The sequence below is a fragment of the Drosophila busckii genome, chromosome 2R (genome assembly GCF_011750605.1).
Source record: "Drosophila busckii strain San Diego stock center, stock number 13000-0081.31 chromosome 2R, ASM1175060v1, whole genome shotgun sequence".
NCBI classification, from domain to species: Eukaryota; Metazoa; Arthropoda; class Insecta; order Diptera; family Drosophilidae; genus Drosophila; species Drosophila busckii.
In genome coordinates, this window is record NC_046605.1 from 13,291,749 (window position 1) to 13,314,954 (window position 23,206).

At 39.5% G+C, this 23,206-nt stretch overlaps 2 protein-coding genes across 3 annotated transcripts in view; one reads left to right on the top strand and one right to left on the bottom strand.

Annotated features, from left to right (window-relative positions):
* The window catches only part of LOC108594730 (protein espinas), a 50,378-nt gene extending 27,384 nt beyond the window's left edge, over positions 1-22,994 (bottom strand). The window contains exons 1-2 of one of the 2 annotated variants that reach the window (XM_033293028.1): positions 22,229-22,994; positions 556-634 (exon numbers count right to left, since the gene is read on the bottom strand). The gene's annotated coding sequence lies outside the window, so the exon portion shown is untranslated. Of the gene's footprint in view, positions 1-555; positions 635-7,782; positions 7,934-22,228 lie in introns of those variants that run through there. The other variant, XM_033293029.1, reaches the window with a different exon arrangement.
* Positions 3,382-4,009, top strand: LOC117134726. Its single transcript, XM_033293351.1, has 3 exons — positions 3,382-3,579; positions 3,635-3,805; positions 3,863-4,009. The coding sequence occupies exons 1-3, from the start codon at positions 3,382-3,384 to the stop codon at positions 4,007-4,009; spliced, it is 516 nt and encodes a 171-aa protein (XP_033149242.1).
* Positions 22,995-23,206: the final 212 nt, after the last annotated feature.

Genomic DNA, 23,206 nt, shown 5'->3' on the forward strand with positions numbered 1-23,206 from the left:
AGAGCTGCTGACTAGTTGAGTGCATTGCGCTTTGTTTTTGTTGCACTTCTGGTTCGCGGCCTGCTGCATTCTCTGCGCTTATTAACAAGTTATGGCTATTGGTGTGAGTTGGATGAGTTGTGAGCTGTGTGAGCGGCGCTACTGGTTAGCTCCAGGCCACATTTGACACATTTCGAGCACTTTGCGTGAAAAGTGACCCATTTCGTGAGCCTCGAGCAGGCAGCAGCGAAGCAAAGCGGAACTGAGAACGCGGCGAACAGTGGGGCGAAGTTTCGAGTCTTTCGAGCTAATACCCACTGGGCGTTTTGTTGGCACATTAGCGTTGCTCAAGCCGATCATTATATGATTGCAGCCGGAAGGCTAGCAACTGCAGCAGGGTAAAGAAGAAAAAAAAAACCTCTGTGGCGCTGCAGTTTTTTAATTGCCAGCGTAATGGGCAGTGAAATCTTTTCCTACTTTCTAATTTAACACGTTGAGATTTATAATGAAATGAAATTAAACTAAATGTAGCCTTTATGTTCTCTTATATATTTGTAATCAAGTTAATTTACTTACGTTTAAAACTTGTGCAATTTGCCTGCCATTTTGTTAGCCAGTGCCAAATAGATAAATGTTTTTACAAATTGTTGCCAAACTGTAATGAGAAGAAAACGCCGAAAATTAAATAAATTAGCGCAATGCAAAGTTAAATATTTGCCAAGCGACTGGGGAGAGAGCAAGAGTAACTAAAACAGCAAACAACAAACAAAGGCCCAACGGGAGAGTGCAAAAGTATTTTAATTACCAGCATTGCAAATGTCAGAAACAAGTGCGTCAAAACTTTATTTGACAGTTCCAACTTAACAATTCATGAAGTGAAATGCGCAATACGCAACAATTTTTGATTAAAACTGTTGCCTGTGCTGTTGGTTTGGTAGCAGAAAGTGTCAGCCAAATGTCGTAGTTTGTCAGTCGTGGGGGTTGGACGTGGTTGGGGACTTGAACTACGTGCAGCAACTCTGACAATTGCCATTTGTGCTAAGTGCAGAGCAGAGCAGGATGTGGATACAACAGGTAAAAACTTTACGTCACACACTAAATAAAAACAACAGCGTAACGAGCTCAGCAGCAAGCGAAAAAAAAAACCTAATAGAAATAAAAATGAAAACTCTCGTAGGACAAGGCGACATTGCCACACTGTGGATGCGAATGTGTCCCGCGATGACGCTGCCGCTGCGAAAGGTCGTAAAAGTTGAGATTTTAACGTAACGTACACGTGTATGCGAGCGAAATGAGAGTGTGAGATGAGTAAGTGAGAGTGAGCGTGGGGCAGAAGTCACAGCAGCGGTCGCAGTTTGGCACAGCTGCTGCTGCCAACTGCAAGCAAGATGGCGTCATAAAGCACTAAAAAGTATTAAAACAATTTACACTTTGTAAAAGCAACGGCAACAACAATAAGGAACAATAAGTAAAAAAGCGAACTCTGTTGTGTGGCTTGTAAGCAGCACGTGTCCAAGCTGCAAACTAGTGCGAGCGAGATGGCAAGCGCTTAGTGTGCTATTAACTTTCTGCACAGCTAACAGTAAGTACTGCCGCTCTCCAACACACGCGCTCTATAACTTACTCTCACTCACACTCTCTTTCTTTCTATACAGCACACACACATAATCATAACGGTGCTTTGCTTGCGCGCCTGACAATCGCGTTTAACATAATTCTTTTTGTTAAATTCAAATATGATTTTTGCGCTTATTTGCATAAACAACGCGCAAGTCGTAAAGTGAAAAATTGCATAAAATATATAAAACATAATAAGAATGGGGAATTGAAGCGCAGAAAGCAAAGCAATAGAATATAAGCAGGCGGCAGAGCAAAAACCAAAACAACAGAAAAAAAGAGACTTTGACATTTCAGCAGCGCATGGTGGTTGAAAGTTGATTGTTAAGCGAATAAAATTTAAAATAATTTTTAATTTAAAACCACAACAGACAAGAGTTTAATAATGAAGTTTTTATTAGAGCAACTGTTGTATATGATGCGTGATTTAATAAAACAATTACTGTCAGCCCCGCAGGTTAAAGCCACTGTGCATCATATTTTTTCAATGAATTTACCGTTATATCCGCTTTGCGCTCCCCCTATGCCAAAGCCCCTATATGAGTGCCTAGATACAAAACAAAACCAGCAGCATGGAGCGACTTGCTCTTAAGACAATAAGCAGCAAAAGCTCTGGAGTTGGCAAACGCAGCAGGAGATGAAACAATCACAATGCTGCTGCTGCAGTCGCCCCACTCCATGCCACACTAGACTTCAGTTAGCAGCTTCCTGCGTAGGCGACGTCAATGTTGCCCTAATGATGACAACGATGCCGCCGCTGCCACTGAATTGTTGTTGTTGTTGTCGCTGCTGCTGGGGAAATGTGGCAAAAGTCTCAAGTGCTCTGGCTGTGAAAGCCTTCATAATATTTATGAAAAATATAATTTTATTTTTTTCCTGCCTCTGTCGCGTGTTGTTGCGATGACAAAACAAGCAGGCGCAATCATTGCGTTGATTTGCAAAATGGCGCTGATGACTGTCGTCGAGGCTGAGGAGGCGCGGCATAACCCACGCAGTGGGTCTACTGATTTTTAATTAAAAAAGCAAGCAGCGACTAACAGAGACAGAGGCAGAGAGTGAGAGAAAACAGAGAAAAGAGTAGAAAAGAACTCAAAGTGCGCGTCACAAGGTTTCCTTTTGTTAATCGACTTGATTGTAAATATTTTCTTGCTACCAACTCTCAAACTGTCTGCCGCCCCTCACGCCCTTTTTGGCAACATGTTTGTCATGGTGTGATGCTGCTGCTGCTGCTGTAACGGCACATTCACCCAGCGACACATAGCCGCAGTCCCAGTGCCACATGCCGCACCTGTCATTGCCGCACGCCCCGCTCACAACATTTGCTTTTGTTATTTATGGCAGCATTGTTCCTGCTACTACTCTTATTGCTGCTGCTGCTGTTGGTTGCTGCTGTTGGCTGCTGCTGATGCGTTGCGCGTTTTTTCACGCGCCAAGCGCCCAAGACGAAGTTACAAGTTTGTTTTTGTCACTGCGTTTTTAATTTTGACTTTGACACGACAGCACAACAGCAACAATAATAATGTCAGTTACGTCTGTCAGCAGCAGATGAGCAGATATACTATTATATATATATATATACGACTTGAACAAATTGAATGAGCAGCCATTAAACCAAATTGAATATGCGTGCTCAGGCGCAAATTTCAAACTAACTAAGTATAGCCAATCGATTGTTATGAAACACAATTAAAATAAAATTATATAAAGACTTGCATCATTAAACTATTAATGATGCTTTAATTTGTGTGTTTAAATTTAGATTCACTCGTAGTTTGGGCACCGAATATGAAACGCGCATTGTTGCTGCTGCTGGTTGGAGGCACCGCTTGGGCCATAAACATTAGATACACAGGACTCAAGTGTCAATCTGTGGATACCACATACTGCATCATCGAACACTGCGTCATGAAGCCGATGCGTCGTGGCGTGAAGCAAGTAACTGGCGTTGTCAAGCTGCTCAAGCTGCCAGTATCAAACATAAGCGTAAGTTTACAAACAATTGCTGAAACATAAACTTGCAACTTAACGCTTGCTGCAGTTAACGCTGCAGCTGCAACGTCGTGGGCAGAGCAAGCAAATCCTTTACAGCGTCAGCATTGATGGCTGCAAATTTTGGGATACCAAGCGACGCAATCCCATAGCCAATGCGCTGTATAAATATTTTCGCTTTGATGCCTACACCAATATGAATCACAGCTGTCCATATAATGTAAGTTTAAGAATTTATAATGTAAGTTTATTTAACTCGCTTTTACTTTATGCGCAGCATGATATTATATTCGATAATTTTCGCTTGGATGATACGCACAATTGGCCGCTGCCTATAAGTCCAGGCGACTATGTTATCAATAGCTCTTGGTATTCCTATAATGTGCTACGTGCTTTGGCTTATATCACATTACAAGTTGATTGAGCACTGTTTGTTGCATACTTTGAGGCGCGCGTGCAAAGCGCGCAAATAAAGCAATTTTAATTTTTCGAATTTTGTAATTATTTAATTTGCCTATTAAGCAGCATTTAAATATTATCATGCTGCACATTAGTCTGTGCTCTCAGCTATAAATATAACTTTTAAAATACACCAAAGCTTGTTAGTTTTAACTGCTTTGTGCCACAAAATGCAGCAAATATACTGGAGCTTGCTAGTTGTACTACTCGCCTTTGCCGCGCAGGCATTACGCTTTCGTTTTACAGGCTTCGAGTGCCACACTGTGGATGCAACATTCACTTCGCATGAGAAATGCACAATGCGGCCCAAAAGTCGCGGCTTCAAAGAGTTTAATGTGATTATCAAGCTGCTGCAAGTGCCAGTGACAAATGTTTCAGTAGGTGCTACAATTGAATCTATAGTGTGGCTTATTATAAACGTATGTTTGCAGTTAATAATGGACATAGGACATCGTGGTCAGCGCAGTGGTTTATATAGCGTTTCCATTGACGGCTGCAAGTTCTTTGAGAACAAGCGCAAGAATCCTTTTGCCTTGGGCATGTATCAAGCCTATGGCATTGGCATCTACTCCAATCTGAATCACACGTGTCCGTATAACGTAAGTGCCATTTACATTTATTTACTTTCACTTTCTAACTGCTGTATACTTCCAGCACGATATTATAGTGCACAATGCGCTGGTGGAAGAAAGTCTAAAGGTTCAGATACCCTTCAGTCATGGTGAATATTTTTTTCAAATCAAATGGCAGGCGTATGGCATTATACGCGGCATTTTAACCATAAATTTTAGTCTCTCTTAGTTGTAAGCTACAATTATGCTTATTATATTAAAAATACATTAGCATTCATTGAGTCGTTTAAAGCCCATTTAATTTGGAAATAAACGCTTTATTGGCTTTTTAGTTGATGGTTCAACGCGCGAGCATAAAGTCATTTGAAATGTTATTCCTTTTTTATATGCTGCTCATACTAGCTGCCTCCACAGTGGGCTACAAAGTCAAATTCACAGGCATCGAGTGCCGCACAGTGGACAAAAGCTTCTGCAATGTGCAAAAGTGTGAAATGAAAGCTGTGAGCCGTGGCGTGAAGGAGATTTCCATCTACGTTAAAATGCTGCAAGTGCCAGTCTCGAATCTAACGGTAGTTCAACACTACACTGCCTGCAAATTAAGTATAACCAGCTGCCTTTTTTGTAGGTGGGCTTGAAGGTAAAACGCCGTGCGCATTCCGCTCGTCCAATGTATCAGGTGATTGTCGATGGCTGCAAGTTTATTCAAACTACACGACGCAATCCTGTGGCCAATGCGGTTTATAAATTTCTAAAGTTTGACACATACTCAAATCTGAATCATAGCTGTCCATATGATGTAAGTGCTTTTCACACAGCTCTCGAGCTTATTAACCAATTAAATCTAATGCAGCATGATCTCATAATGGATCGCATGCGTGTGGACGACTCCTTAAGCTTTCAGATGCCCATTGGCTTGGGCAGTTTTGTGATACAGACTCATTGGTTTGCCTATAACGTCTTAAGAGGCACCATAAACATTAATGTAGAGTTTATGGACTAAATTTTCAAATATACATATATACATATGGTGGGCAGTGTGTAATTTTCTGTTTGAGTGCATTTGTTAAAACGTTACAGTCCATTGATTCTTAAATGCGTTCAGCCAGAAATCAACAAGTTGGTATATAAATGAGCGCAGCCAACTCTTTGATACACTTTTGAATAGACGTTAATATGCGAATGTTTGTGTGTGCTGTATTATGAATAATACGTTTAATATTGTGGTTAATTCATTAGGTTTGCATTTGCGCAGCAGCGCGCTGGAAATTCAAATTTTAGAAATAAAAGCAATCTAATGTCATAATAGTAGTGCCCATATACCAAACCTTATGTACCTAGCTCTTATAAATACTGAGATCTTCATGCTCATACAGACGCTCAGCTCTTAATCGACTCAGTCTTGCTTTGTATGAAACATTAGCTGAACTTCATTTAACCCACTCAATTTTTTTGAATATTGAAAAGTGTATAAAAACATTAATTAAACGAAAGCTTTGTCTATATGTAAACCCACGCTGCCACAGCTTGTGGCATGCCACGTAAAGTCTAATATTAATGTAAAAATTATTGCCTCATTTGTCAGCAACTTGTTGACAGCTGCAGTGAAAGCCAAAGCGCTTTGCTTCAATAATCTTGCAGTTCAATAAACGTTTGAGTAGCAAAGGTTAAGCCTCAAGGCAAACCTCAAAGAATGAAGAATTATGAATATTGCCTCATGCGCAAGTCTGCCACATGTGTGAATAATTAAATTCCTAATTATACATAAACTTTTGTTAAACTTAGACACCTGTCTGCAAGGCCAACTGATTAGACCGCATTAAGCTTCGTTTACACTTGGCTGCAACCAAAAAAAAAAAAAAAACGATGTGGCAATGTCATTTAATGAATTTTAATAATTCATGCTGCTTCACACACACACACGTGGGCGCAAGTAGAATTAATGTTTTGTCAACGATGTCACAGCGCGTTAATGAGCAAATTAGTATTCATTATTAGGTGTTGCCTGCCACAGAGATAAGCCTGCAGTCACTAGAGCCTTCCAGCTCAACTCAGCTCAGTTAGCTGGAGCTGCTCATATTTTGTGGACTGCATTTGCATAAAGTGTGAGATTAGAGTGAGTGTGTGGGCGTGGCAGCGTTAAAAACTTGCCAACCAAGCACTGTGAGTAAATTAAAATAAATGTGCGCTCGACATTGTAATTTTAATGGCAGTACTTGTAGTTGGTAAGTGGTAATGATACGCTGGGAATTTAACTAGTTTCAAGTGCGAGTGTATTAGTGTGCGTGTGTGTGTGTGTTGCTGGCGTGTGAGAATTGCCTAGGGGCATGCAACAACATTTTGATATTAGCTGTAAATTGGATTGAGTTTCGAGCCTACAGTGAGTTTGAGTGAAGCAAAGACGTTGAAAGAATATTAAGTAGTCTAGAATAAACATAAATATAAATAAAAATTAAATTATACTGTATAAAAATAAATATTAAAAAATAGAGGTATTGGCATTATAAAAGATACAATATTAAATATTAAAATAAATAGGGAAAAATAGAGAGACAAAAGAATCTAAACAAAACTATATAGAAAGTAGTAAAGTAAATATAAATATAATATATAAATATAAATATATAGTAGTAAAGTAATATATAAATATAAATAATAATAAAAACACAAAATGAATATACAAAAAATAAGCATTCAAGACATACAAAAATAAATATTGAAGTCTATATTTAAGTAAATAAAAAGATAAACAAGAATAAACTAATTAATTTACTTTGATGCATTGCACAATGAAGCAAATCAGAATTAACAGAAAATACGACTAAGCAAATACATTTAATTCCTATGAACGTAATACAAGTAAGTTAGATATCCTTAAATCCCCTTTAGGCATTAAGGATACTTAGCTAAAATTAGTTACAGGAAAGTGTTTAACACATTAACTGCTTTTGGTAATCGGAAACGGCGCAAATTACGTATTCGTATCACATGACAGCTGCCCTGACTCATTAGAGCGCACCTGCCCACCCCTTGCCACACCCCCCTCTCTAATAAGTAAAAGCCTCTGACAATTAGCTGAACGCTCAACCTTGGCCAAGCTATTGTCTGTCAAGCGCGTTGGTTCTAAGAAAGTTCATCAGTGCTGGAGAGTTGAAGACTTTATGCTTACCTTGCTGCTTTACTGAGTTTGTTGACTCCTAATCCAATTAGAAATTTTACTACCAAGCACGTATTTTGTATTTCGATGTGTGAGTGCAAGTCTTGGACTCTGGCTCGTTAAGCAATTTACTTTACGAGGCGCTAAAAAAAACTTTCTGCAGCGTGGGAAGCAGCTCGTCAAAACAGTGCAAATTCAATTTGTTAACATTTCAATTTTCACCTTCGTTATTCAATTATGCATAAATGCAGACACACGCACACTCACTCACACACACACACACACAAATGCACACACACGGCGTCAGCTGAGTACGTCATTAGAAAATTAACATTACACGTTATGCGTATTCAGTTTTGAATAAACTCCCCTTTTCGTATTGTCGTGAGTCGCTGAACTTGAAAATCAGCACAAAGCCAAAGACTCAAAAGCTAACGAAGCGCAAATCTGTCGCGTACTGAGACTCGAAACTCACGTCAAACAACAAACAAACCGCTAACCGTATACGCCGTAGAACTGAACTGTTCAAAAACCGCTGGCACGTTGTGCTGTGCTGCGCCTGCAAACCGCAACTGAACTGAAACTGAAACATCCCAAAGCACAAAGGACACGCTGTCTGGCTGGTTGGTTGGCTGGCTAGCGAACCTGCCTGCAGACATCGAGTCTGCCGTCGAACAAGTGTCTGTCTGTCCGTCCGCAACGTCTGTGTGTCTGTGTGGCACACGGCGTAGGTGGCATGCCCCATTGTTTTGGTTTCGCGTCCAACCGGCTTCAAACCGTGTTGCATACGCACAGGCGCACTAGATAAAAATTACTCTTCAGCTGCTTAAGAGAGTCGCACATAGAGTTGGTTGCTCTTTGTGTTTTATTTTGATTTGTCAACTGTGTTGATTGCCATTCAAATGTAGATTGTTGTTTTATAAAATTGATTGTGATGTTGCAATGCTAGAGATAGTTTTCTCTTAGCACACAATTTAAAGAATTTCTAGCGCAATGTTCGGAATAAGTTCTATAGGGCTTAATACTATTTTAAGCAATAACAACACATACAATATTGAAAGGATTATATATTGGCTTCCAGAAGTCATATATTCAGCTCTTAAGTTCGACTCTTCTTTATTTTGCTTAACTAGAGCATTGAAATTTAATTGTTTTTTTTTAAATCATAAAAATGTAAAGAAACTGCAATTTACTGTTGAGTTTATTATTAAAAATCGTGGAATATATAACGATTAGGGTCAAAGCTTTACTGAAAATTAAAATGTGTACATAAAAATTAATTGATGTATAATTTTTGTAAAATAACCTTTAATAATTATAGTCACTAATTTAAATATTTAAAATGCGAAAAGCGAGTACCCAGCTAAGATATATTTTTTGTTGTTCAATGACCTCAATATTGATCTAGATTGCAACAGTTAAAAAAAAAATAATAAATAAAGCAGTGTTGCGATAAATAAGCAAACAATTTGATTTATCTAATCAACAACACTTTGCAAATTTTTCTGTACATTCTTATTTTTCAAAAAAAATCCTAGTATAAATTAAGCTTTTTTTTACTATGATGACTTTTAGCTACTACATTGGTAAAAAGTATTTTAATCCCAAATTTTATTTTGCATCAAGTTAACATTGCAGCAATCGTGAAATTAAATATTTTATTTACAGCCCTTTATTTATTTTTAATATGTACAGACAGCTAATTATCTGTTAACCTCCATTTTTATATGAATTACTTACCACCAGTTGCTATAAATCAGCAACTAAGTTAAAGAATTTAACAACAATTTACAGCATTTTAGGGCATATAAGTGACTCTACATATTTGCATATTAAGGGTTAAATTTCAACTAGAAAACTTTTGATATCGAAAATTGATTATTCTCGCATGGCAAATTAAATTTCAATAACTAATGCAATCCATCAAGCTTGGGCACTTGAAGCTGAAGCCAAATGAATGCAAATGCATGATAATTAAAATCAATCAGTTTTAGTGTTAGTTAAGCCCAGGCAATAATGCAGCCACTTAAGCTATCAAACAGGACACCAATGAATGGCAACAACTACGAGTAAGTACTGCTCGTTGAAGACGCAGGAGCCAGAGGCCAAGCGAGCCAGGCAGCCAGGCAGCCAAGTTGAAGGACAACATTTATGCCACCCTTGAGATTTGGCATTTACGAGAAGCGAAGGCGTCGCAACGTCAGCGTCCTTGCGGCTGCCCCACAGCTGTGTGTGTGTGTGCGAGCAATGAGTATGATGATGATGCCAGTGCTGATGATGGTACAGGGAGGGAGGGGGCTGAGTGCTTGGCAGCTTGTGGCCAGCGCAGTTACGCGGCTAAGAGCTAAGAGCCGGGTCGTGTGCCTGACAACTTTGCTTCAAGTTATTTGCAATTCTTATAAATGTGCATGCGTTACGCACCAATGGACAATGTGCCACAAAGAGTGAGAGAGAAAGAGAAAAAGAGAGCGAACGCTTTTGGGCAATGAATAAAATGCGAGCATACTTAGCAACCCAAGAAGGTGAGAGCGCACCCCTCAAGGTGCATTTACCCCACACGAAAGCATTTGAATGTCTTGACAGTCCCTTCATCTTTTTTTCTTCTCATCTAATGCTTGCCAATTGTGTGGGCACAAGTGGGGTTGGTTTTTGTAAGGGGCTGGGGGTGGCTGCTGTGTCAAATCAGAAATTGAAATTACTTTGACTTTGCCGAGGCGCTTTTATTGCCAACTAAAAATGTCAATAACGCACTTTTATAAATGTTGCAATTTTAATGCACCCCCCAACCAACCAGAACCCCAGACGCGCTTAAATGAATGTGTGAAAAACGCTAAACAAAATGGCTGACGAGCCTGTAGCGCTGGCTCATAAAAGTTATGTACTATTAAATAGTAATAACGATTCAGAGTTGAACGCAACACTGTTGCCAACACTTTTGTTCGCATGTGTCAGTCACAATTTTACGAGCGTAAAAGTTTTTACGTTTTTCGGGGGGTGGGGAGGGGGAGCTTCAACAAGCGGAAATGGCATTTTTACTGGCCATCTATGGCTCAGTGGCCCCCAGTGCCAGCTCCATTTCCATCAACGAAATGTCGCACAGATTGTGTCCAGTTGGCCAGCTGTGTGCGAATGCTTGGAAAACTATATAAAAGGCTAAAAGGGAAAAAGAATCAGGGAAAACTTTCAGCGCAGCACCCCACACGGTTCAATTTTATGCTGCAATGGCACAAAAATTGATTTGTTGTCGATTTCAGTTCTCCAGTTTGTTTGTCCTGCCCTTTGCCTAGGTTTTTCAATTTAATTTATGGCACTGCAAGTGCAAGTAAACATGTGCGACAAACGACCTTATGAAGGCCCCAACCCAGCCCAAACTCAACAAAGAGACGAAAACTTTCTGAACTGATTTTGGCTCACACTGCGAGGCTGTTAAATAAAAATACTACAATTTTGGTTTATTGGAATTTGAGTTGGCAGTCAATAGCGGCAAGTAGCTGAAAGCTTTAGCCTCAACTACAGGATGTGGCAAATTGGCAGTGCGGCAGTGCAGCAGTGTCCTGTCAGGACTGTCAGCCACACTAGCGTTGCCCATTTGTCTTCCCATTGAAGCGTTGAAGTGTTGAAAATGCGTTCGACTTGGACTTGAGTTGGGTTGGGGCTTGGGCTGGAGTTCGGGTTGAGTGCAATGCACAGATTGAGATTGCAGATCAGTGATCGATGGTGCCACAAGGTGCAACAGCAACTAAAGACAGCTTACAGCTTGAATAATAAATGAAGTGCATTGGGGGCAAGTAAAAAGCTTTTAATTTGTCAATTTGCATATCAAAATATTATGTAAAATACTAGTTTTAATAGATTTGAAATGATTTGATGCACAGACAAGAGTCTAATAAATTACCCAAGTTGAACAGAAAATGTATCAAAAGTCTTCTTAACCTTATTAGCTAATCAGCCAGACTTAAAATACTTACAGATTATTAATGATTTTTTACAGTATGTATGTACAAGAATATATAAAGAAAAAATTTAATTTAAAAAAATGCTTAATAATTTTATTGACATTAATTTTAGTAACTGAAAGCTACAGGTAAATTCTTTATATTTCAAAAGAGAATATTTAAAATTGTTTTCTTTTTATTATGAGGGATGGTTGACTGCTTATTATTCTTTCTTTTTTGTTAGGCTTGTAAAAAGTGAAGAACCGGTACAATGCAGAAGTGTATCACATTTGGTCCTAGGGTCCTATGAGTAACTAAACCTGGAAGGATAGCCCCACCGACGTCCAATTGTTTTTACAGACTCTTGCCGACGTAATCGCCTTAAGGTTATAGCCAATAAATTTATTGAATTCAAAGCACAAAATTTTCTATTGATTTTTTTTGTTAGGGAGAAAAAACTTAAACCTGTTATACGAAAAAATGATATATGGGCAAGCCCAAGACTTTTGGTTCGGATATATAGAAATAGAAAATTTAAAAAAATGTGTAAATTATTAAATGTTTTCTTAACATGTGTTTTTAATATTTATTTTAATTAAATTAGCTACAAAAGGTCAGTGAAATTCGTTTGATGTTTGGGCATGTTCTGGCAGAAGCTCGAGCATTTTTGGCTTGAAGATCTGCAAATATTTAGCTTCACTTGAGGCTACTACTAGTTCACCCTCACATGAATTCCACCCAGAATGCTCAGTTGCAAGCTCATTAAAGTGCCACACATATGCCAGGTCAGGTCTGGGCTGCTCATTAGCCAAATAGCTGAACCCAGAGCATGCCCAACGCCGCTTAGCAACGCGACTTTTAAATCATTTGGCAATTAATTTATTTTTTCTTTTAGCATGGCATTTGCCTTTTGACTTTGACTTTGGGTGCTTTTCTATGTTTTGCGTTCCGCCTACTTAATTATTTGAGGCATTCGCACAATTTTCACAAAACATGTTCGTCTTATTCACTTAATTCACTTTTTTAGTTTTGTGGCTGTCATGAGCCGAGCGAACTGGTTGCCAAGCAGCAACACCCAACACACACGCACGCACACACACACACAGATACATGCATACAAGTTGCTCTGTAGATAGCAGCCGCACATTCCTTCGTTGGAAGCTTCACATTTATGCCAAAGTTAAGTGAACTTGAAGGCTTTTGCCCAGTGTCTTTAGCCATGGCTACTGCAACTGCTCGCTGCCCTTATCTGTTGGCCCACACCCCCCACCACCAACAGCAGCAGCAGCACTGCCAGCACTCGTTGTGAGTTTTTTTAATTGCAGTCTAAATGGACTTCAATGAATGTGCAACAGCAGCAACCTGGCGACTTGCAACCTGCAAACTGGCGGCAGTTTATCTTTTGATTGTTGCCTGTTTCTTGCTGTTACTGCTGCTGCTGCTGCATTGGAAGCACTCGAAGTGCTCTTAAAAGCGAAACAAAGTCACAAACGGCAAAGACGACAATGATGATGATGACGACGACGACGACAAACAAACAGCAGCAACAGCAACAACAACAAGAACAGATGACGCCTTTTTCAGTTGAAGATTTTAATTACTGCAAAATGTTTCTACATATTTAAAAGAATTTATACCAAAGTGCACTTCAATCAAATCTTCTGACGGACGGACAGGTCTGCAAAACCGGGTTGCTCTCCTACTAGTTTCTAATGATAAGCAAGGAGTGAGCACTAAAATCTCCAATCTAATGCCAAAGCATAAAACTGAATGCGTTTGAAGTAAAAGAGTTTGACAGTTGGAGTTCTGATATCAAAGCTTATATATAAAGAGTAAAAATAATTAAATCAGAGAATTTATGATACATATAATTATCAAAGTATAAACTCTTTAATGTTACAAAATAAAAATACTAAGCATATAATTAATTTTTTTTAATCAACTTATCAAAACTTCAACCTCAACATATAAAATTTCTTAATTTAAATCAATAGTTATACACATTCAAATTTGTTCTCTGCATTGCTAAAAAAAAAATATATGAGACAGTTTTTCTTTCAACTTTTATCTAGTTTAGCTTGTTTATGTTAATTTTATCTTTTTATGTTTTTTATGCTACTTATCAATAATTTAAAACATGTTTTTGTTTTGAAATTTAAGTACAAATTATAAATAACAAAATAATAGAAATATTTAGATGCTTTTTTTTAACTGTTATCAAACATTTTAAATTCAGCTTTATTTTGATACTTTTAATTTTACATTTGCTAAAGTTTTTAAGTGCTAACTGCAACTTATTATATTTTATTATGAATCAACTTAATGATTAAAAAACAACTAAATATTTTATTCTTAAGCTCTATGATTAGCTTTTATTTTCAACTTTTATAACCAATATAAACTTTAGCTTTTAAATGCTGAGTATAAAATATTTATATATTTCTTTTTGTTGCATAGATAAATTTATAGACTTTGCTCATACTCTTCATTAGCCCATTATCCATGTAGCTCTGCTAATAATTTCCAAGGCTATTTCTTTTTTTTTTCTGTTGTTGCAGCCCTGTTGCTGTAGTTATATTTAAAAGAAATTAAGAGCTGACAGCGACTGCAAAGTCGTCTCAAAGGCTTAATGCAGCGATTGATATGGCACATTAAAATCGCCGGCAACTGCCATTCGTAAGGCTGCTCAAGATTGATGATGCCGCATGGCAGTTGGCAGCGGTGGCAACCACAGCTGGAGTTGCAACTAAGGATGCAGCAGCTGACCAAAGTGCACGTACTTTGTCTAACTGCCAATGGAATCGTCTGGCACGCCATGAGCATTGCTGCATATTCTTCTACCATTGGACATCGGGCAATGGGCAACTGGCAATGGCAATGGCATTGAGCAGTACTTGGACACATGCAGCGCATTGGCCACAATTCGTAAATTTATTAAACGTCAACACGGCACTGAGCCAAATAAACTTGTCTCACGACAACACGCACACACACACACACATACAGAGATAGAGAATGTGGCAACTGTGGCAAGCGGCAACAACGAGCAGCTTCAGTTTCTTGCTTGGCACGCAGCAAACGGTTAAAATTAATAAAGCATCTTTGGCTTGGGCTCTCTCGATTCGCTTTGCTTTCGCCTCTGCCTCAGCGATATTCCTAGACAGCGACGACCACAAGCGACACCCAGGGGCAGGGGCAGGGGCAGGGGCAGGGGGCAAGTGCTGTGTGTTGTGTTTGTTGCCAATCTATAGCTCGTCTTGCCATTTACTGTTGACCACTTTTTCCTCATTGCAAACTCGCTAGCCAAGTTGCCAGCGCTCTGCCTCACGCTCTCGCTCTCTCTCTCTCTCTCTGTCTCTCTCTTGTTGCCAATTGGCAGTCATGTGGGTTTTCTAACAGTGATATTTATCAGCGAATGCAATTACCGTTGTATGGACTCGATTAGGGTTCGGTGGCATACTCATAAGTTTGCAACAAATGTTGCAGCTAAGAACTCGAGTGCATAAATATTATGCATCGCTAGCTGTAAACTGAAAGATTTGTGTGCACTGCACATTTGAGCGTTGGGCAATCTGAGGAATGCTTGTTAAACTCCCAACTCCCAATGCAACTAAATAAATTCAGCCAACAACAGCAGCAGCAGCAGCAGCAGCAATAAATATATTCAAAGGCGTATCTGCTATGTAAATCTTGTAAAGCTTGACGAGCGCTTAGAAATTTAATAAAGCAACAAACAACAACAAGAAGAAGAGCGGCAGCAGACAATGTTGACTGCAACATGGTGGCAACAAAACTGATCTTAACTTGTTGGCTGCGCTTTTTTTTTGTTGTAGCTTGTTGTTTTTGTGGCTTTGTAATTGCCACAGCGAGGCAGGTTCGCTTGCCATGGCCAACAGTCTAGCCTTGCGTCTTGCTTTGCTGTTAGTTGTTGTAATTAAAGTACGAAAATGGACGCTTGGCAAGTTGCAACAAGATGCAACACGATTAAAAATGGCATATTTTGCTGCTGCTGCCTTGCCACATGATCAGCATGATCATGGTGATCAACTGCAACAACAACAACAACAACAATCTTGCGTAATTAGACTAAGAAGCAATTTACAATTTCAGCTTTAATCATGTTAGTTTAATGCTGTGGCCCATCAGCTGAAAGTGTGAGTGAAGCTCAGCATTGCGTGTCTGTGGCGTTGCAGAGGATGTGGGTGTGGCACGCCCAAACACGGCCAGCGACCACGCCCACTCAAACACACATGCAGACACGCACACGCCGCGTCCGAGTCCGGCAAATGACTTTGGGGGTCAAGGCATCTCTTTTGCAGCTGCTGCAGCCAAAGCAAATTAAAAAATTGAGCTGTTGGTTTTGGCTTGAGACGTTGCGTTTGACTCTTGTGACTTATGTGGCAAATTACCAGCGGCTTCCAAGAAAATTGAAAAAAATATCCATCCATTGTGAAGCTGTAAAAATGTGGCTTAAGAGGATTAATGAGACTGCAAGAGACTCTGTAAGTGAAAAGGCTACGACTTTAGATAAAGATATGAAATTTATGAAGAGTATTAATTGAATTATTGAAAGTCTTAATAAAATTGTTTGTTTTTTACTTCTATTAATGTGTAAAAGCATTAAAATTCATTAAAATAACTATTGAGAGCCTCTGTACATAAATACCTAAAATAAAGACTTTTGATAAAGTCCTATGACAAATGTTTAAAATTTAATTAAAAAATTCAATAAAATAAACATATTTTCATCTGATAGCTGATCTTATTTTTATAAGTCTAATTTTAAGCTCATAAATATTTTTTAAGATTTTATCTTTGAATTCGAATAACTTAATTAGCCTCATAAAAACTTGATACAAGCTCTTAATTTAATCCTATTAGCAAAGCTTTCAACATATAGCAACAATAAATAAGTTAGCACAATTAGATAATATATTTCAATTATATTTAAATTGTTTGTTATTTATTTGGTTATCTATTATTTATCTCAACCAATGTTTATCTTTCCTCAGCAGCTCAAATGACCCCAACTAATGCATTTCTACTTCCTGTAGGGTAACAAAGCAGGCGCCAAATTATCTACGTTGTGTTTTATTGTCCAGGCCAGGCAGCACTAACAACAACAAAAGCAACAAAAACTGTTAAGTCTGGACGTGCACAGTCACGTCACGGATGCCTAATTGAATTTCAACTGACGCATTCGTCTGCTCCTCGGTCTAATCCTTGCGAGCGCTACGCTTGCCACATGTAAGTGATAGCTTTGTTTTGGCTTATAAAGTACTATATGTCGAAGTTGTTATGGGTGGAGCGGGGAGTGGGGGGCGGCGTTCTCTTAGACGGGCCAACAATTAATTTCACGCCGAGCACTTGAGGCTTTTTGGCTGCACAAATCCCTGGCACTTGCACTTGACTACACACAGACACATACGAGGAGAAAGTTTTGCTTTCCGCTCTCACTCACTCTCTCTCGCTCTTGCTCTGCTCTCAATGAGTGCGGCATAGTTTTGTGTGTTTTGTGGCTTTGGCGTCAGGCTTTAGCCAAAACAATTTACAGGCTTCGCTCAACTTGCCTGTTTATTGTTTATAGCATCATTGTTGCCTTGCTCCATTGTTGCCATTTCATCCTGTTGCTGCTGCTGCTAGTGAAACTTAAATCCTTTTAGTGCTTTGTTTATGAACTTGCATATAAATTCAAAAATTTTTCGGCAGCTACAACAAAAGTTTTTCAGCTGCTGTTGCTGTTGCTTTTGCTGCTGCTGCTGCTGTTTATTGTTATTGCTCTTGTTGCTTTTCTTGTTTATGCCAACTCTGTCTTTTTCGCTTAGCTGCTAATCCTTTTGCGTCGCTGTGTCGTGCGTGTGTGGCATGTAGCATGTGTTGCATAAGCTAGTTGAAATTGCTTTTTATTAAAATTAGCGTGATAAGTTAGAAATTGCAGCTAAGCATAAAAATCAACACAATTATCTATGCTACGGTGGCGTATGCGCAATGTTCATTATTAATGTTCATCAGTGTGCACAGAGAACAATTTAAGCTTTCATAAATTAAAAAGAAAAAGCATTTTTGAAGTTATTTATAACAGGGATTGTAGTTTGTAGGAAGTAGTTTTAAATACAAAATATATAAAACAAAAAACAGATTTAAACAATTGATTCGAATATATCAGCTTATTAACATTTGAATAAACATGTAAAATGAATTACATTTAAACATGTAATAGATAAAATTTATGTTTCAAATTTATCTTTGTACTAAAATATGAAATCTGGGCTTTCTGATTCTTTTTATTCACTTTTTCTCACGCTTGATTTCCTTGAACTCTTTTTTGCAATGATTTTTTATAAATGCTGATAACAACTAAAGATTAATGATAAACCTAAATTAAAATTATAGAAAATATTTTAAAAAGATATTCAGATATAATCCCACATAAATTCTTATTATTATTTAAAGAAAATTTAATATGCCTAAGTAAAACTTATCGATAATACAAAAGTTTGCAATGCATGAATCGAATTTTCTAAGAAATTGTGCAACTTTCAAAGGTCTGCGCTCAGCAGTAGTTAAAGATAACTTGACACAGCGTGAGCTACAGCTGCAAGCAAACTTTATGAGATCTAGCAACGGAGCTGCAGCTGCAGCTGCAGCCTTAAAAATTACAACCCAGTTGCAAAATGATTACTTAAAGATTAGCGGAGAGCAACTCTTTGAGGCGCCTGTTTTGTAGCCCTTTGAAGATCGATAGTTCCACTCACGCTGAGCATTAGCATAAACTGTGAAAGCTACCGCAGCAGCGCTCTGAGTGTGTGTGTGCAACACAGCGTGGCAAGGTTGCTTGTTGTTGTTGTTGTTGTCTCCGATGTGTGTACACACAATCTATGTAATTTGATGGCCTCTACGCGCATTGCTGGGCCCGCGAGCAAAAGCAAAGCAAAGTTGTTGGCCATTGTCGCTCGTTACTTTCATTAGGCACAGCACACACAGCTCGCTTGACAATGATGTATCCGCAGCGTAGTATGTGAAAAATTGAAGATGCTTGTTGAACGTTCAACATATCCACTCAGACGGTCAGTTGAAACCGGCTCGCGTGTGAGAGACAAAAGAACTTGCAACTTAAATTGGGCTCCCGGCTTGAGTTTTTTGTTGTTGTTGTTGTTGTTGTTGTGATTCGCTTGCTTTTTATTTTATTTTATTTTCCGCTGTTGTTTGTTTGCTTAAATGTTGCATTGTGTGTGCGGACTGGACTGAAGGCTGTAGCTGTAGCTTTGGCTGGGGGTCTCACTGTTGCTCGTTGACTGCATTTAGCGTTCATTTGATGAACAATTCAGTGATTTTTTTACTCTTTTTGCTGCTGCTGCTGCTGCGGCCTTTGCCTTGCACTTGTTGTCCAAGGCGTGGGCAAACAAACGGTAGCTGCCAAACCCTCAGTGCGGCTGTTGCATTCGTCGCTGCCATTTCCATCTGCAAATGTTTGCCTGTCTTGCTGTTCTCCACGTCTTCAGCCACTCCTCGGCTGCAAATGGCTTTGACATTCCAGCGACGACAATTTATTTTATTTTGCTTAATACGCTTGCACGCTGCTAAATTATTTTTGAAAAACTTGCAGGCTGCTAAAATTTAAGACATAAACATAAATGTTTATTCAACTTGTGCAATTTTTATTGCTGATGTTTATGTTAAGAGTATTCAGAAGTCGTGCTATTATTTTAACATTATGTAATGTCTGGCTTTTGTTTTTTTTTTTTGCTGTCTGCTGTGGCATGTTATGCGACTGCGATTTGAATTCAATCAAATTGAGACTCACACACACACTCAACGTGAAACACAAAAAGTAATGCCGCTAAATTGGCCGCTGACTTTTTATGTTTCCTGTGGCGATTCTTTGTTTATTAAACTAGCAATTTCTACAACTATTATTTCACAATTTAAATGCACTCACACACACACAGACAGACAGACAGACACATATGCATACATTCCTACGGCCTAGGCTCTGAGATAGTCTTGTCAGAAATGAATACATGAACTTTGCTGACCGCCATAGCCCAGAGATTTATGAGCGCATGCGTCTCGTGTCCACAACTGCGACTTCAGCTCCAACTTCGACTCCGACTCCTCCATGAGGCCAGGCTCGAGCACCAATTGACGTTAATTTATAGCATCGGCATGCAAGCCTAACAAGCCCAAAATGCAATGCACTACCCTCCACTACTCTCTCCTCGCTGCTGCTTGCCACGCCAAAAACAAAGCTGGAAACGCAAAACTTATGAACTGCTTATGAGTATTTATTTATATAGAAATAATCAGAAAGGCAGTCCGAAATTTATGGCAGCCAACTTGCGCAACTTGCGCTCTCCCCATATGCAATTTGCCAAAACAGCCTGCAGGCCTGAGTATTGGCTTAAGCCAGGATTGTGCATGCGCCTGGCTTTATCATTGCTACGCTTAATGCGCTGACATGTTTAATTTTCGGGCGTGTGCGATAAGAAATTCCTTAAAGCTTGGGGCACTTTAATAAATTGTGGGCAGTTTAAGCGGTTTATGCATGAAATTAATAAAATATGTCAATTAATAAAATTACATAACATCAATGAAGTAAACGTGAGCAACAAAATGAACTGCTTGCAATATTGTTATCGACAGTTATCGATGTGAATGAACGCGCGCAAAAGCTCAACGCTATGCAACTTTTGATTGCCATTCAATATCGCTGATTTTAGTTTTTAAAAAACTACTGCACACCCTCGCTGTTGTTGCAACCTGATATTGCGGCAAGCAAACTCACACTCACTTAAGTCAAAGTTAATGGCAAAACAAATGCTGATTAGTGCGAATGGCTGCCGTTGACAGCAAAGCAGTTGTTAAGCGGCCATTCATGTTGAAATTATCAGGCAGCCAGGCCTATCAGTGGGGCTGTCGTTAATTGAAATCGAAAGCTACTCGACTGTTTGTATTTGCGCAGTGGCAGGCACAAAAAATAAGGCTAATACCATATCCCACGAGTTATGCAACAAAAGCCACAAAATGTTGACTTAATGGACAGGCAAAGCGGCGGGGTTAACAAATGTTCAGCACTGCACATAAATAATGTCAAAGACACTTTTAGTGGACAAGCAGTTAGTAGAGCGCTTAAGGGGGCGGGTAAGCGGGGGTGTCGCAGCGCAACTAGATTTCAGCTAGTTAACATAGTTTCTCCAATTGCCAACTCACATAAACATAAACATTGTAAGCCATAAGATAAGCTACCAAACGAGCCAGCGAGCCGCGAAATTTGTCAATTGAATTACGCGTTTTGCCAGCGACTGGGGACGCATCCTGGGCCTTGGCTTGGAGGATCGCTTATCTCAGATGCTGGGCACTGGACAAGAACCGGCAAACAACTGTCGATTTTTGCCAACTGAACAATAAAATTACATGCAAATCCAATTAAGTTGTTAACTCTTACGTTCGAACTGTGTGCGCGACTTTTTGTTTTCGGTTTTTGGTTTTCGGTTTTTATTTTTGCTTTGTAATTTATTTTAATTTCAGTTTCTGCTGTCCGTTTAAGCTCTTTGGGGTCAGTGTGGCGCGCTCTTTGCGTTTTTTAATGAGCTCTGGACGTGCATTGGAGCAGCGTCTGGTTCGGCTGGCAGCTTTGGTTACGTTTTGTCTGAAGTGTTGGCGTTTTGTAGGCGCTTTAACTAGTGAACAGTTCGGTGATTAAATCGCCAACGTTATGGACGCTTTGTTGCTGCGGCGGCCAATTACTCGTTTATTTGCAATGCAACATAGTCAGTCGGCCAAGATTTGTGCATACTACAAAGAGTCTTGTGCTCTTGCCTTAATTTTGGTTTCGTTTCGAATGTTCGACTGTTCGACTGTAATCGCCAAATCAATGGGCTGCGCTTATAATTGGCAATTTGGCGTGAGTGGACGTAACGAAAGCGCACATTAAAATCAATACACAAATTTACAAGCTATGGCAGCTATAAAGCTTTAAGTTTAGTGCGACAATGACAAGCGGTTCAAGTTCTCGGATATAGCGCGACAGCTTGGATTGTTATTAATCTGAACTTGAATTTAGCTGAATTGAGTTAATTAAACTAGTTTTGCATATGTTAAATAGTGCAAACATGAATAATTCAAAGCTGAAATGGAATTCAGAGCTTTTAAGTGCCTTGGCCAAGCTTTAAATGAAAACTATAAATTAGCCATCATAAAAGTAAATGTTGGTAAACAGTAACTTAGACAAAGTTATTTTTAAAGGAACTAACTTTTGTTAAGCCTAATCGTGCGGCATAAATGGCCACTTAAAGCGAGTACCATTGGACTATATAATTTATGCATGCGTTGCAATTGCTCTGGCCACGCCCACAGCATTAACAATCTAAGGGCTGCGTAGACAGCGATGCATAGAGTGCAAAATTGTACTAAATATTAAAGTTGTAAGCTACGAAATGTATTACAGGCCCCCTCTAAATTACATGCTGGCTACGCCCATGCAGCTATCTGCATAAATCTACAAACTATGCGTAAGTGCTTACCTTAGTAGTCTTTAGTTGTTAATCCAAACTGGCAGCCACTACTATATAATTGAATACACACACATGCGCACACACATACGCGTTGTAACTAATGAACCATAAGCAAGTCGTTGTCGGCAATTAGAGACTCACTCACACACACACGCACTTGAGTGAGAGTCGCATGGGGCAATTGTGTTAAATGCACAAATTTATGAGAATTTAAACAATGATTTTCACGCTTTAATTACCGCACAGCGCTCAGGCTAATAATAGTACACAGTTTGCAATTGTTGGCAGTGCTAGAGCGAGACAGCGATAGAGCGAGTGGGCAGCGGTAGCAACGCGTAGACAAAGCAGGCGTGCCACTGGCAACTGGCAACTGGTCGCGGCTCCGATCTCAGATCGTCTTGAGGTTCACGTCTTCCTGGCCTGGGGGCGTTAGTTGCGTTTGCTACCTTTCCCAAAAACACAACAACAACAACAAAAACAAAAAGTAGCCGCCAAAACGCAACGCGAAACTGCAACCGTGCAACCGCTGCAACCTCCACACAAACAACAACAACAGCAACAGCAACAACAATAAAGAATTTCTTTGCTGCTCGCGGCGCTTTTTTGGTCTTAATTTATTGCAGTTTTGTCGGCTTGGCACTTGAGCTGCGTTGTTTTCTTTTTTTAATAAGCAGGCACTGTTGGTTGCTATATTACCGATCTTTAGCTGATCTTAAGTTGTATATATAGTGTATATAGTCGGCTTCAGTTTCGCTTTGCTTACTGCACGCGTTGAGCTTTGTTTTCGCACTGGCCGCAGTTGTCGGTCTTTGCTGCTGCCAGCAGCACTGTCGCTGTCGCTGTCGCCGTCGCAGTCAGCGCTGGCCGCGCAGTCAGCATTGCTCGCAACGAGTTTCAGATCGGCGAATGCTAGTGGAGCATTGGGTTTGGGTTTGAGTGTATATTGAGGCTGCTTGGGGCGCGCAGGTTCTTTTACTCGCTGTGCAG

Bases quoted from the DNA above. Each gene is read 5' to 3' on its own strand.
- LOC117134726 (XM_033293351.1), top strand. From the start codon at position 3,382: ATGAAACGCGCATTGTTGCTGCTGCTGGTTGGAGGCACCGCTTGGGCC. The intron at 3,580-3,634 runs GTAAGTTTACAA...CGCTTGCTGCAG, and splicing joins TGCCAGTATCAAACATAAGC to TTAACGCTGCAGCTGCAACG. The intron at 3,806-3,862 runs GTAAGTTTAAGA...CTTTATGCGCAG, and splicing joins ATCACAGCTGTCCATATAAT to CATGATATTATATTCGATAA.